Genomic DNA, 15,089 nt, shown 5'->3' with positions numbered 1-15,089 from the left:
TTGTTCTTTTACCCATATATAGGAGCAGAAGAAAGATGCGGAGACTCATAAGCCTCATCTCTTCTGTTAGCGCACAATATTTCCTGTATATATACAGTGTATGTGTCGTGACTGTACAGGGTCACATGACCACAATGTTCAGCACCTAAGAGAAACATAGAGTTGGATGTCCTTTCCTCATGTGGTTACTGCAAGTTTCAGTTTTGCTACTTCTGTACTCCAACTACAGTATATCCATAACGTCTGTAAGTGGTAATTCACATGTGCAGATCGGTTGAGGAAATGGTGTGACTTTCTCATTGATCTAAATAGGGAAATTCAGATGTATTGATGGGATTTTTAGCCAAAGAATTTTCTTCCACAAGTCTGCTATATGTAAATTCACCCAATATCGTTGGTTACAAAAATACACATCCCATACCGGGAAATCACATTAAAGGGGGGTGTGTGTGTGTGTGTGTGGGGGGGGGGGGGATCGCTGCTCAAGGTATTCTATACATATTCTACTCAGCATTGATGGCTTGGCCCTTGAGAATGAATAATGCTTTATTTCATCCCAGTTATTGTGCAATATACATTTTTCTTATTTCATTATTTATACATTGCACACCATGAATGCTGATATTATACAGTAACAATAATTTAGCATTACTTGCAAATACAGATTTGTAAAGGGGCACAGCTTGTGCCAGAGCAGGGGTCTCCAATGTGAAGCCCCCCAGTTGTTGTGGTTCCTCAGAGTTTCCTAATAGCTGGAGAAGGTCAGGATACAGATTATTAGCCTAGAGTACTATGGACCACCACATAATGGTCAAATATCAAAGAGAAAAAAAATAAATAAAAAACCTTTAGAACATTTTTTATTGACTTTGTAACCCTACTTTATCTTCTAGCTTTCTGAAAATGAATCTCAAATTGTATGGAAACCACAGACCGGTATTTGTAACACTCTACACTAGTAACCTGAACACTGTGGTCCTCGAGCACAGTAATACACAGCAGTATCTTCAAACTGAACATTCTTTATTTCCATGTAGCCCATGTTGTTTTCTTTTTCTGTTCTTAATTCAACTCTTAACCAAAATGAATCTGTGATTCTGGTGTAGCCATCAGCTGGGTCAATATGTCCTATATACACAAGTTCTTTTCCTGGAACCTGTTTTAGCCAGGCCAACCAGTAACTAGTGAAGTCATATCCAGAAGCCTCACATGATATGTCTGCAGGTTCTCCATAGGTTATATTCTGAAAGCCGTTTTGACTCAAGAAGACATTGTCAGTGACCCCTGAAGGAATAAAGTTAAGGTCATAATAGTAAGTTACAAGAGGTGATGTCAGATTTTACCTGAATTCCTATTATTTTCTGTCTATGTCTTACCCATGCATAGGAAAAAAAGAAACACAGTTACCAGGCGCATGATGTATATAATGATGAGAAAGACCCCAATGTTTCTACCTGAAACCAAAATTGTTTGTTTTTGCTCATAGCAACCATTTAGCTAAGTCAGTGCTTTCCATTACAGAAGTGTGACAGCCCATACAGAAAGATACGATTTCTCTGGCCAGTGCTTCTGTGTCTGATAGCAGGTACTTGGGATCTCCTCTCTGCCCAGCCACTAACTTTGCTGTTATGCATGTTGCTATAAAACTATGTATAGGAGCAAGGTTTAAGGGTGTGCAGTAGCTCAGGCTTCCCCTGCAACTCCAAACCTGGTCACAGTCGCACCCCCATGTAACCACAATCATTACACCCTTAGTGGAATGTCAATCTGCCAATGAAATCTGGTTCGGATAAGGGGGTAGTCTACTCAAAGGGGTAGAGGTTTCAGATACCCTTATATTTAGGAGATAAAATATTGTACCTCCAAGTAACATTGTTTACTACCATATGTGCAGTAAGTAACCCAGTACCCGAACTGATCAGAGTGACTGACAAGTGACAGACATCCTTAACCCCTTAAGGACCAGGCCATTTTACACCTTAGGACCAGAGCGTTTTTTGAACATCTGACCACTGTCACTTTAAGCATTAATAACTCTAAGACGCTTTTACCTATCATTCTGATTCCAAGATTGTTTTTTCGTGACATATTCTACTTTATGTTATTGGTAAAATTTTGTCGATACTTGCATCGTTTCTTAGTGAAAAATTCCAAAATTTGATGAAAAAATTGAAAATTTAGCATTTTTCTAACTTTGAAGCTCTCTGCTTGTAAGGAAAATGGATATTCCAAATAATTATTTTTTTTATTCACATATACAATATGTCCACTTTATATTTGCATCATAAAATTTACGATTTTTTACTTTTGGAAGACACCAGAGGGCTTCAAAGTTCAGCAGCAATTTTCCAATTTTTCACAAAATTTCCAAAATCACAATTTTTCAGGGACCAGTTCAGGTTTGAAGTGGATTTGAAGGGTCTTCATATTAGAAATACCCCATAAATGACCCAATTATAAAAACTGCACCCCCCAAAGTATTCAAAATGACATTCAGTCAGCGTTTTAACCCTTTAGGTGTTTCACAGGAATAGCAGCAAAGTGAAGGAGAAAATTCACAATCTTCATTTTTTACACTTGCATGTTCTTGTAGACCCAATTTTTGAATTTTTACAAGGGGTAAAAGGAGAAAATGTATACTTATATTTGTAGCCCAATTTCTCTCGAGTAAGCACATACCTCATATGTCTATGTAAAGTGTTCGGCGGGCACAGTAGAGGGCTCAGAAGCGAAGGAGCGACGAGGGGATTTTGGAGAGTACGTTTTTCTGAAATGGTTTTTGGGGGGCATGTTGCATTTAGGAAGCCCCTATGGTGCCAGAACAGGAACAAATACCCACATGGCATACCATTTTGGAAACTAGACCCCTTGAGGAACGTAACAAGGAATAAAGTGAGCCTTAATACCCCACAGGTGTTTCACGACTTTTGCATATGTAAAAAAATGTTTTAAAAATGTCACTAAAATGTGTGTTTCCACCCAAATTTCACATGTATGCAAGGGTTAATAGCAGAAAATACCCCCCAAAATTTGTAACCCCATCTCTTCTGAGTATGGGGGTACCCCATAAGTTGACCTGAAGTGTACTACGGACGAACTACAATGCTCAGAAGAGAAGGAGTCATATTTGGCTTTTTGAGAGCAAATTTTGCTCGGGGGCATGTCGCATTTAGGAAGCCCCTATGGTGCCAGGACAGCAAAAAATACCCACATGGCATACCATTTTGGAAACTAGACCCCTTGAGGAACGTAACAAGAAATAAAGTGAGCCTTAATACCCCACAGGGGTTTCACGCCTTTTGCATACGTAAAAAAAAAAAAAAAAAAATTTCACTAAAATGTGTGTTTCCCCCCCAAATTTCACATTTTTGCAAGGGTTAATAGCAGAAAATACCCCCCAAAATTTGTAACCCCATCTCTTCTGAGTATGAAGGTACCCCATAAATTGACCTGAAGTGCACTACGGGCGAACTACAATGCTCATAAGAGAGGGAGTCATATTTGGCTTTTTGAGAGCAAATTTTGCTCGGGGGGCATGTCGCATTTAGGAAGCCCCTATGGTGCCAGGACAGCAAAATAACCCCCACATGGCATACCATTTTGGAAACTAAACCCCTTGAGGAACGTAACAAGGGGTACAGTGAGCATTTACCCCCCACTGGTGTCTGTCAGATCTTTGGAACAGTGGGCTGTACAAAATTTTTTATTTGCGCAGCCCACTGTTCCAAAGATCTGTCAGACACCAGTGGGGTGTAAATTCTCACTGCACCCCTCATTACATTCCGTGAGGGGTGTAGTTTCCGAAATGGGGTCACATGTGAGTTTTTTTTTTTTTGCGTTTGTCAAAACCGCTGTAACAATCAGCCAGCCCTGTGCAAATCGCCTGAAATGTACATGTGCACTCTCCCTTCTGGGCCTTGTTGTGCGCCCCAAGAGCACTTTGCGCCCACATATGGGGTATCTCCGTAGTCGGGAGAAATTGCATTACAAATTTTGGGGGGTGTTTTTCCCTTTTACCTCTTGTCAAAATGAAAAGTATGGGGCAACACCAGCATGTTAGTGTAAAAAATTTTTTTTTTTACACTAACATGCTGGTGTAGACCCCAACTTCACCTTTTCATGAGGGGTGAAAGGAGAAAAAGCCCCCCAAAATTTGTTAAGAAATTTCTCCCGAGTACGGCGATACCCCATATGTGACCCTAAACTGTTGCCTTGAAATACGACAGGGCTCCAAAGTGAGAGCGCCATGCGCATTTGAGGCCTAAATTAGGGACTTGCATAGGGGTGGACATTGGGGTATTCTACGCCAGTGATTCCCAAACAGGGTGCCTCCAGCTGTTGCAAAACTCCCAGCATGCCTGGACAGTCAACGGCTGTCCGGCAATACTGGGAGTTGTTGTTTTGCAACAGCTGGAGGCTCCATTTTCGAAACAGTGGCGTACCAGACGTTTTTCATTTTTATTGGGGAGGGGGGCTGTGTAGGGGGTATGTGTATATGTAGTGTTTTTTACTTTTTATTTTATTTTGTGGTAGTGTAGTGTTTTTAGGGTACAGGGGGGGGGGGGGGGGGGGGGGGGTTTACCTCCAGCTGTTGCAAAACTACAACTCCCAGCATGCACAGTCCATCAGTGCATGCTGGTAGTTATAGTTTTGCAACAGCTGGAGGCACACGGGTTGGGAAACACTGAGTTAGGAAACAGACAATGTTTCCCAACCAGTGTGCCTCCTGTTGTTGCAAAACCACAACTCCCAGCATTCTCAGGCATGCTGGGAGTAGTAGTTCGGCAACATCTTTAGAGCTAGATGTTGCCGAACTACAACTCCCAGCATGCTTGGAGTTGTAGTTTTGCAACATCTGGAGGACTACAGTTTGCAGACCACTAATACAGTGGTTCCCAATCTGTGCCCTTCCAGATGTTGCAAAACTACAACTCGCAGTATGCCAAAACTGTCCAGGCATGCTGGGAGTTGTAGTTCTGCAACATCTGAAGGGCCAGATGTTACAGAACTACAACTCCCAGCATGCCTGGACAGTAAGGGCATGCTGAGGATGTGTAGTTTTGCAACATCTGGAAGGGCACAGTGGTCTCCAAACTGTGGACCTCCAGATGTTGCAAAACTACAACTCCCAGCATGCCCAGACGCCAAGGGCTGTCTGGGCATGCTGGGAGTTGTAGTTTACAGGGTCCCTTTACAGCAATGCATGTCGCTTTACGGCGACGTGCATTGCTGTAAAGGGCCCGACCGCGGCTGAAGATCTACTCACCTGTCGCCGCCGCCGCCATCTTCATCGTCTGGATCCGGGTCTTCAGGGACGAGGTAAGTACCGGGGCCGGTCCCCAGCACTCCCCCGTCCCCCGCCGCGTCCTCCGGTCTTCCTCCCGTCCTCTCCGGACTTCAAGGGGCCGGGCAGGACGGGAGGAAGTAACCGCCCCCCCTCCTGCGATTGGTCGGTTAACTAACCGACAGATCGCAGGGGATCGGAGGAGGTGGCAGGCTTGCCACCTCGCTCCGATACTTCAGCATGGTCCTCGCTGTCTGTGACAGCCGGGATCATGCGAAATTACCGGGCGGTCGGGTCCCAGAGACCCGATCAGCCCGGTATCGCCGCAGATCGCAAGGGCGATTTCCCTTGCGATTTGCGGCGATCGCCGACATGGGGGGCCTACATGGCCCCCCTCGGCGTTTGCCCTGGATGCCTGCTGAAGGATTTCAGCAGGCATCCAGTTCCGATCTCTGCCCGGCGAGCGGCAGAGACCGGAAAATGCCATGACGTTGTGGAACGTCATTGGTCCTTAAAGCCCAGGGTGCCATGACGTTCCACAACGTCATTGGTCCTTAAGAGGTTAAAGAAGAAATCCCATGCCCCAATTTAAAAAACAAAAAAAGCTCATATTAAAGTACATGTTCTTACCTTCATAATGACCTGGTCCCCGTCCAAATTGCCCATTCCATTCGCCTGCAATCCCAGCTGAAACTCAGTTACTTCCTGCTTCATGTACCTCTCTGTCTTCCGGTCTGCACATGGGTTCCAGCCCAGCCTACACTGCCTTACTTCTCCACCCCCTCATTAATGCAATAACGCCCACACATTTCTCTTCTCCCCCACCCTCCCCCGTTCTGCTATCCCCCTAGCTTCCCCAGCACAGGTGGCAGCCTGTGTCATCCAATCCCCACTCATGTATGTGTTCCCCGGCTAGTGATCCAGCCATGTAAGCAGTTTGCTTATCTAGCTTGGAGGAAGAAAGCCTCATCATGGTAAATCAATGTGCACAAGTGAAACATGCAATACAAAGAAAACAAATATATATTAACCCATGTATGTTTGTGTATATCTATATATATATATATATATATATATATATATATATATATATATATATATATATACACATACATACATTTGCACATGTGTATGTCTGCATGTGCATATACACACACACACACTTACACATGTGTCTGTATGTGCATGTGTGTGTTTATATATATATACATTTCTCTTTTGCACCCTCCTTATATGCCAGTGTTTCCCAACCAGTGTGCCTCCAGCTGTTTCAAAACTACAACTCCCAGCATGCCCGGACAGCCTTCAGCTGTCCGGGCATGCTGGGAGTTGTAGTATTGCAACAGCTGGAGGCACACTGGTTTGGAAAAAACACGGGCATATAAGGACGCCACCGCTTCATGACATGGTGACATCCCTGAGGTACCTGGGGCAGATGAGTAGGGGGGTCCCTATTCATTACTTTCAATAAAACACATCTACCACTATGGCTTATTTTTAGGGGATGTCTTATTTTTTAATTACAGTAAGAATGATACAACATTTCTCTTTTGCACCCTCCAAATGTGCCAGGGTTTCCCAACCAGTGTGCCTCCAGCTGTTGCAAAACTACAACTCCCAGCATGCCCGGACAGCCAAAGGCTGTCTGTGCATGCAGGGAGTTGTAGTTTTGCAACAGCAGGAGGCACACTGGTTGGGGAACACTGGCCTAGAAGCATCGGAAAATGCTTTATATAGCCTAGAACAGTGTTTCCCAACCAGGATGCCTCCAGCTGTTGCAAAACTACAACTCCCAGCATGCCCGGACAGCTGAAGGCTGTCTGTGCATGCTGGGAGTTGTAGTTTTGCAACAGCAGGAGGCACACTGGTTGGGAAACACTGGCCTAGGGGAAAATACTTTATATAGCCTAGAACAGTGTTTCCCAACCAGGGTGCCTCCAGCTGTTGCAAAACTACAACTCCCAGCATGCCCGGACAGCTGAAGGCTGTCTGTGCATGCTGGGAGTTGTAGTTTTGCAACAGCAGGAGGCACACTGGTTGGGAAACACTGGACTAGGGGAAAATACTTTATATAGCCTAGAACAGTGTTTCCCAACCAGGGTGCCCCCAGCTGTTGCAAAACTACAACTCCCAGCATGCCCGGACAGCTGAAGGCACACTGGTTGGGAAACACTGGCCTAGGGGAAAATACTTTATATAGCCTAGAACAGTGTTTCCCAACCAGGGTGCCCCCAGCTGTTGCAAAACTACAACTCCCAGCATGCCCGGACAGCTGAAGGCTATACGGGCAAGCTGGGAGTTGTAGTTTTGCAACAGCAGGAGGCACCCTGATTTGAAAACACTGGAATAGAAGCAGAAAACAATGCTTTATATAGCCTAGAACAGTGTTTTTCCTAACCAGGGTGCCTCCAGCTGTTGCAAAACTACAACTCCCAGCATGCCCGGACAGCTGAAGGCTGTCTGTGCATGCTGGGAGTTGTAGTTTTGCAACAGCAGGAGGCACACTGGTTGGGAAACACTGGCCTAGGGGAAAATACTTTATATAGCCTAGAACAGTGTTTCCCAACCAGGGTGCCCCCAGCTGTTGCAAAACTACAACTCCCAGCATGCCCGGACAGCTGAAGGCACACTGGTTGGGAAACACTGGCCTAGGGGAAAATACTTTATATAGCCTAGAACAGTGTTTCCCGACCAGGGTGCCCCCAGCTGTTGCAAAACTACAACTCCCAGCATGCCCGGACAGCTGAAGGCACACTGGTTGGGAAACACTGGCCTAGGGGAAAATACTTTATATAGCCTAGAACAGTGTTTCCCAAACAGGGTGCCCCCAGCTGTTGCAAAACTACAACTCCCAGCATGCCCGGACAGCTGAAGGCTATACGGGCAAGCTGGGAGTTGTAGTTTTGCAACAGCAGGAGGCACCCTGATTTGAAAACACTGGAATAGAAGCAGAGAACAATGCTTTATATAGCCTAGAACAGTGTTTTTCCTAACCAGGGTGCCCCCAGCTGTTGCAAAACTACAACTCCCAGCATGCCCGGACAGCTGAAGGCACACTGGTTGGGAAACACTGGCCTAGGGGAAAATACTTTATATAGCCTAGAACAGTGTTTCCCAAACAGGGTGCCCCCAGCTGTTGCAAAACTACAACTCCCAGCATGCCCGGACAGCTGAAGGCTATACGGGCAAGCTGGGAGTTGTAGTTTTGCAACAGCAGGAGGCACCCTGATTTGAAAACACTGGAATAGAAGCAGAGAACAATGCTTTATATAGCCTAGAACAGTGTTTTTCCTAACCAGGGTGCCTCCAGCTGTTGCAAAACTACAACTCCCAGCATGCCCGGACAGCTGAAGGCTGTCTGTGCATGCTGGGAGTTGTAGTTTTGCAACAGCAGGAGGCACACTGGTTGGGAAACACTGGCCTAGGGGGAAATACTTTATATAGCCTAGAACAGTGTTTCCCAACCAGGGTGCCCCCAGCTGTTGCAAAACTACAACTCCCAGCATGCCCGGACAGCTGAAGGCACACTGGTTGGGAAACACTGGCCTAGGGGAAAATACTTTATATAGCCTAGAACAGTGTTTCCCAACCAGGGTGCCCCCAGCTGTTGCAAAACTACAACTCCCAGCATGCCCGGACAGCTGAAGGCACACTGGTTTGCAAAAAAATGGTACTACATGCAGGGGGGGGGGGGGGGGGGTGCCTGCCTCTGCACACACGATTTATTTTCAACTCTTTAGAAAAGATATATATCTCATGCCCTCTCCTGACCTGTAGCACTATATGACTGCTGCTTCAGCGCTGATCAAAGCAGGGACATATACTTCTATAGCCCAGATGCAGGGGAGTGCGCTCCTGGGCTAGAGAAGTCTGTATTCTTGTTCCGATCAGCGCTGAGTCCTCGGTAATATAGTGCTGCCGGGAGGACACAGCGCTAAACTGGACAGGGGAGAGTGCAGGGGGACAAATACAGGGCACAAATGAGGGTGATTACAGGTTTTTTTTGACTGAGGCAGGGCAGAACACTGCCAGTTCCTGCTCTAACCTGCCGTGGGATAAGAATGAAAGTGAAAGTGTGCGCAGGGGCTGCTCTAATTGGCTGAAGCAGCTATTACATATTCATAGCTGCTCAGCCAACCACGTAGGAGGGGAGGGGGGAAAATGATTATTTATGAGATGGGGCGGGCAGAGGCCGTGCACGGGGCGGGCAGCCGAACTGAAGGCTGCGTGGGGTATTGTGGGAATGTGTTGCGTCACGGCCCCCAGTATAACGGAGGTGAATGGGGGGTCGAAAGTCACCAGAAACTGTAACTGCTGAGCTTCCTGACTGACCAAAGAATCGCTGAAAACATAATTTCCATGCAGGATGGGTGAGGTAAGTGATTTACAAACTCATATAACTTTAATTTATGCACCTAAACCTGTACAATTTTTCTCCGTGGGACATCTCCTTTAAGTATTGGCCGGTCCTGCTGACCGGCAAAGATATTAATGAAGTCCTAGCAGGACACCCATGTATGACCTACCATAGGGCAGATCCCCTAGAGATTGGCAAGTGCACAGCCATTACCAGAGACAAAGCCATGAAGGAACATAGCTTCAATGTAAACTCTGCGCTACTTTTAGAGGCGGTGGATGTCCATTTGTGTTGCCCACTAAAACTGTCTCCATTGTCATGACAGGAGAGATTTACATCAGGGGTTTATCTAGCTGTAGAACAAAAGGTTTTTTCTATTTGGTGAAATTGACTTGCCAGTTAGACTATGTAGGGAAGACAAAAAGGGAATGACTATACAATCTACTTCAAAGTTTTTTGCCAAATGTACTCATTTGACCATAATCTCCCTCTTCTGTAATTTTTTCTATTCATTTTAAGACCTGTGACAATAGTGATTGGAAGAGGTGGGGGGGCTATTGGTGGGATTAGGTGGGTGGAGACTGGTGAGGTCACACATATAGATGTAGAGAGCAAAAAATCCCTCTATGTGACAGAAATCTGACCCTACATATACGTGACTGAGAGGGCCACAAGAAAAAAAACAACAACGCATCAAATTAGATGAATTCTACGTAATGCCAGTGGAGCAACATTTCACTCAACTTACCTTCTATTTTAAAGGGGTTATCCACCATAATTTGATTTTAGTACGTACCTGCCAGACAGTAATGGAAATGCTTAGGAAGGATAAGAACGCTGTTGCTATCTTTTTGTGAACTGGCTCTTTCCTGTTGGAGCTCCCTCACTTCAACTACAAGTCCCATAGTTTATTATTTGTAAGTGTGATGTCACTTTTCTCCCTCCCACACATTAGCCACCACACCCATTGAAACATACCTGTGATCCCTTCCATTCAATAGACCAGTGTTTTTTTTAGAAATAGATAAAAAGGATGTGCAGCTCACTAAAGCAGAAACATTTCCAGGGTTAACTGGTATAGTCTATACCCTGAATAGACCTGGAATAGTGAAAAAAGTATATATAATAAAGAAAATTATATAGACCAGTCCTCAAAGGATTGTAGAAAATGGATACTACATAGAGATGTAGTGAAAAGAAAAAGAAAAGAAAGAAAGAAAAAATGAAGGTAAAAAAAAAAAAAAAAAAAAAAAAAAAAAAAAAGTACCGTATATACTCGAGTATAAGCCGACCCGAGTATAAGCCGAGACCCCTAATTTCAACCCAAAATCCCAGGAAAAGTTATTGACTCGAGTATAAGCCTAGGGTGGGAAATACCTCATCCCCCCCCTGTCATCATCCAGACCCGTCATTAACATCCTCATCATCATCCCCTTGTCATCATCCCACACATCCCCCCTTCATCATCCCCTTATCATCCCACACATCCCCCCTTCATCATCCCCTTGTCATCATCCCACACATCCCCCCTTCATCATCCCCTTATCATTCCCTTATCATCCCACACATCCCCCCTTCATCATCCCCTTATCATCCCGCACATCCCCCCTTCATCATCCCCTTATCATCCCACACCCCCCCCTTCATCATCCTCTTCTCATCATTCGCCCTCAGTGGTCTTCAACCTGCGGACCTCCAGAGGTTTCAAAACTACAACTCCCAGCAAGCCCGGGCAGCCATCGGCTGTCCGGGCTTGCTGGGAGTTGTAGTTTTGAAACCTCCGGAGGTCCGCAGGTTGAAGACCACTGCGGCCTTCAACATCATCCAGCCCCCTCTCACCCCCTTTAGTTCTGAGTACTCACCTCCACTCGGCGCTGGTCCGGTCCTGCAGGGCTGTCCGGTGAGGAGGTGGTCCGGTGAGGAGGTGGTCCGGTGAGGAGGTGGTCCGGGCTGCTATCTTCACCGGGGGCGCCTCTTCTCCGCGCTTCCGGACCGGAATAGAGGCGTTGCCTTGACAATGACGCAGAAGTACGTTGGCAATGAACGCACCTCTGCGTCGTTGTCACGGCAACGTGACTATTCTGAGGCCGGGCCCGAAGCGCTTAGAAGAGGCCTCCCCGGTGAAGATAGCAGCCCGGAACCAGTATCCCACCGGACCACCTCCTCACCGGACAGTCCTGCAGGACTGGACCAGCGCCGAGCGGAGGTGAGTACTCAGAACTAAAGGGGGTGAGAGGGGGCTGGATGATGTTGAAGGCCGCAGTGGTCTTCAACCTGCGGACCTCCGGAGGTTTCAAAACTACAACTCCCAGCAAGCCCGGACAGCCGATGGCTGCCCGGGCTTGCTGGGAGTTGTAGTTTTGAAACCTCTGGAGGTCCGCAGGTTGAAGACCACTGCGGGTGGGGGAGTTCACTCGAGTATAAGCCGAGGGGGGTGTTTTCAGCACGAAAAATCGTGCTGAAAAACTCGGCTTATACTCGAGTATATACGGTAATATGAAATAAAAAGTATACCAGTATGGGGTGTGGTTATATATATAGGTGTTAGTAAACTAAACAAATGATATAGTTATGGGTGAAAATAGATTAACTGAACCAAAGATAAAATTAATTAAGCATATCATTTATTTAGCATAAATAAATATTAACCCCTTAACGACGCAGGACGTATATTTACGTCCTGCGCCGGCTCCCGCGATATGAAGCGGGATCGCGCCACGATCCTGCATCATATCGCGTCGGTCCTGGCGCTCATCAACGGCCGGGACCCGCGGCTAATACCACACATCGCCGATCGCGGCGATGTGCGGTATTAACCCTTTAGAAACGGCGGTCAAAGCTGACCGCCGCTTCTAAAGTGAAACTGAAAGTGACCCGGCTGCTCAGTCGGGCTGTTCTGGACCACCGCGGTGAAATCGCGGCGTCCCGAACAGCTGACCGGACACCGGGAGGGCCCTTACCTGCCTCCTCGGTGTCCGATCGACGAATGACTGCTCCGTGCCTGAGATCCAGGCAGGAGCAGTCAAGCGCCGATAATGCTGATCACAGGCGTGTTAATACACGCCAGTGATCAGCATAGGAGATCAGTGTGTGCAGTGTTATAGGTACCTATGGGACCTATAACGCTGCAAAAAAAATGTAAAAAAAAAGTGTTAATAAAGGTCATTTAACCCCTTCCCTAATAAAAGTTTGAATCCTCCCCCCTTTTCCCATAAAAAAAATAAAAGTGTAAAAAAAAAATAAAATAAACATATGTGGTATCGCCGCGTGCGTAAATGTCCGAACTATAAAAATATATCATTAATTAAACCGTACGGTCAATGGCGTACGCGCAAAAAAAATCCAAAGTCCAAAAAAGCGTATTTTGGTCACTTTTTATACCATTAAAAAAATGAATAAAAAGTGATCAAAAAGTCCGATCAAAACAAAAAATTAGTCCTCATATCGCCCTGTACATGGAAAAATAAAAAAGTTATAGGGGTCAGAAGATGACATTTTTAAACGTATAAATTTTCCTGCATGTAGTTATGATTTTTTCCAGAAGTGCGACAAAATCAAACCTATATAAGTAGGGTATCATTTTGACCGTATGGACCTACAGAATAATGATAAGGTGTAATTTTTACCGAAATATGCACTGCGTAGAAACGGAAGCCCCCAAAAGTTACAAAATGGTGTTTTTTTTTTTTTCGATTTTGTCACACAATGATTTTTTTTTCCGGTTCGCCGTGCATTTTTGGGTAAAATGACTAATGTCACTGCAAAGTAGAATTGGCGACGCAAAAAATAAGCCATAATATGGATTTTTAGGTGGAAAATTGAAAGGGTTATGATTTTTAAAAGGTAAGGAGGAAAAAACGAAAGTGCAAAAACGGAAAAACCCTGAGTCCTTAAGGGGTTAAACAACTAACAACAAAGCAGAGCCCTTACTTAAGATGTAGTAAGATATCAATGTTAATAATAATAAAATCACAGGCATAAAATAAAATCACCTAAAAATGAATGAATTAAATGTCCATAATGCGGCAAAGGTATGGTCTCTGAAGGAATTCACTTAAAGTAAATGTAGAAAATATTCCTTAGGAGCAAATATAAAAGGTTGGTGCACAGCACCATTCACCACCATGAAGGATTCAGTGATTGCAGATTGGCACAGGCTGTGTCTGGCCTAAAGAGCATGAAATAGCTGAGATCTCAATAGCAGCAACTGCAATGATGCCCTGATGTGCTTATGCAGTAAGCAGATGTCTGGATCGCTGTCCTGTGATTGGAACGGGCTTTCACTGGCATAGAGCGGCAACTGCAAGTCTCAGAATGCCCCAATATGTTTATTCAGTAAGCGGATGTCTGGATATCAGTCCTATGGATTAAGATGGCTGTCACTAGCATGGAGCAGCACTCGCCATGTAGAAAAGAGCAGCTCCAATGGAAAGTGCACGGGTTAGCACGGACCCGCGTCTGACCTGTTGAATGGCAGTTGTTCAAGGTAAATTACTCAGGTAGATGATGTTTTAGAAAAACTAATATGGTGATTGGGTGGGAAAAAAAGATACCCCTGCAGCTCCTGTTCCCCTTTACCTGGTCCCCTGATATTCTTTCTCCTTCCTGCTTCCGAGATTAGGGATTGATGCAGGACCTGCCGACCTGCCAGTGAATGATTGAGCAGCAGGTCCTGCATTGATTGCTAGTCTTTGAAGAATAAAGAAGAGAAAAGATCAGGGAACCAGACAGAGACAAACGGGAGCTGCGAACATTGGGGCAGGTGCAAGGTTGGTAAGGGTGCAGTCACACCACGATTTTTTCTTACGGCTGTCAGTTTTATTTTCGGACTTAAAACTGCAGCATACCATGGTTTTCAGTTCGGCAAAAAAATGGATGCGGTGCAAAAATGAGCCGACCAAAGACACTATCTCACTCCGGTTGGCTCATTTAAATGAATGAGATCTGGCGCTGGTGCGGTGGGGATACAGCAGCAGCCAGTTTGATAATTTCCCTACCAGATCCAGCAGCCATGTGAAGAAATCATAGTGTGAATGCAGCCTAAGTATGTTTTTTTTCTATTTTTTCACTGCCCCAGCACCATATTAGTTAAAAAAAAAAAAAACTCCTTTAAAGTTTCCTTGTCATTTGCAAAAACGGGGACAATTTAAAGGAGTTATCTGTTGTTTTATAAAATAACATGTAACAGAGATGTGGTGACCCAGTACAGAGTAAAGTGCTCCTCTGTATTTCTGCCCATCCTGTGTGGCAGATGCTGTTCAATGTCCGTCATGGGTCCCCTTTCCTCAGAACTCTCTATATTGCACTAAATGGTGTTTTTTTTTTTTTTTTATACAAAAGAGTTTGTATATTGTATTTCATATGCACTGTTACCTTAAGAAATCTATGTTGCTAAGGACCTTGTTGTTAAGAGGAGTATGCAGTGGTGAACATGTGACTTATCTACCC

General features: G+C 45.2%; 1 gene segment (V, D, J or C); it reads right to left on the bottom strand.

Moving 5' to 3' along the window:
• Positions 1–861: 861 nt before the first annotated feature.
• Positions 862–1,593, bottom strand: LOC130277233 (immunoglobulin heavy variable 5-10-1-like). The segment is given in 2 exon segments: positions 862–1,284; positions 1,377–1,593. Coding segments are annotated over 2 exon segments (369 nt in total).
• Between the last annotated feature and the right edge of the window lie 13,496 nt (positions 1,594–15,089).

This window comes from Hyla sarda, chromosome 1 (genome assembly GCF_029499605.1).
Source record: "Hyla sarda isolate aHylSar1 chromosome 1, aHylSar1.hap1, whole genome shotgun sequence".
Taxonomy (NCBI): Eukaryota; Metazoa; Chordata; class Amphibia; order Anura; family Hylidae; genus Hyla; species Hyla sarda.
The sequence above is the reverse complement of the archived record's forward strand: the minus strand, read 5'-3'. Positions and strand labels throughout refer to the sequence as shown.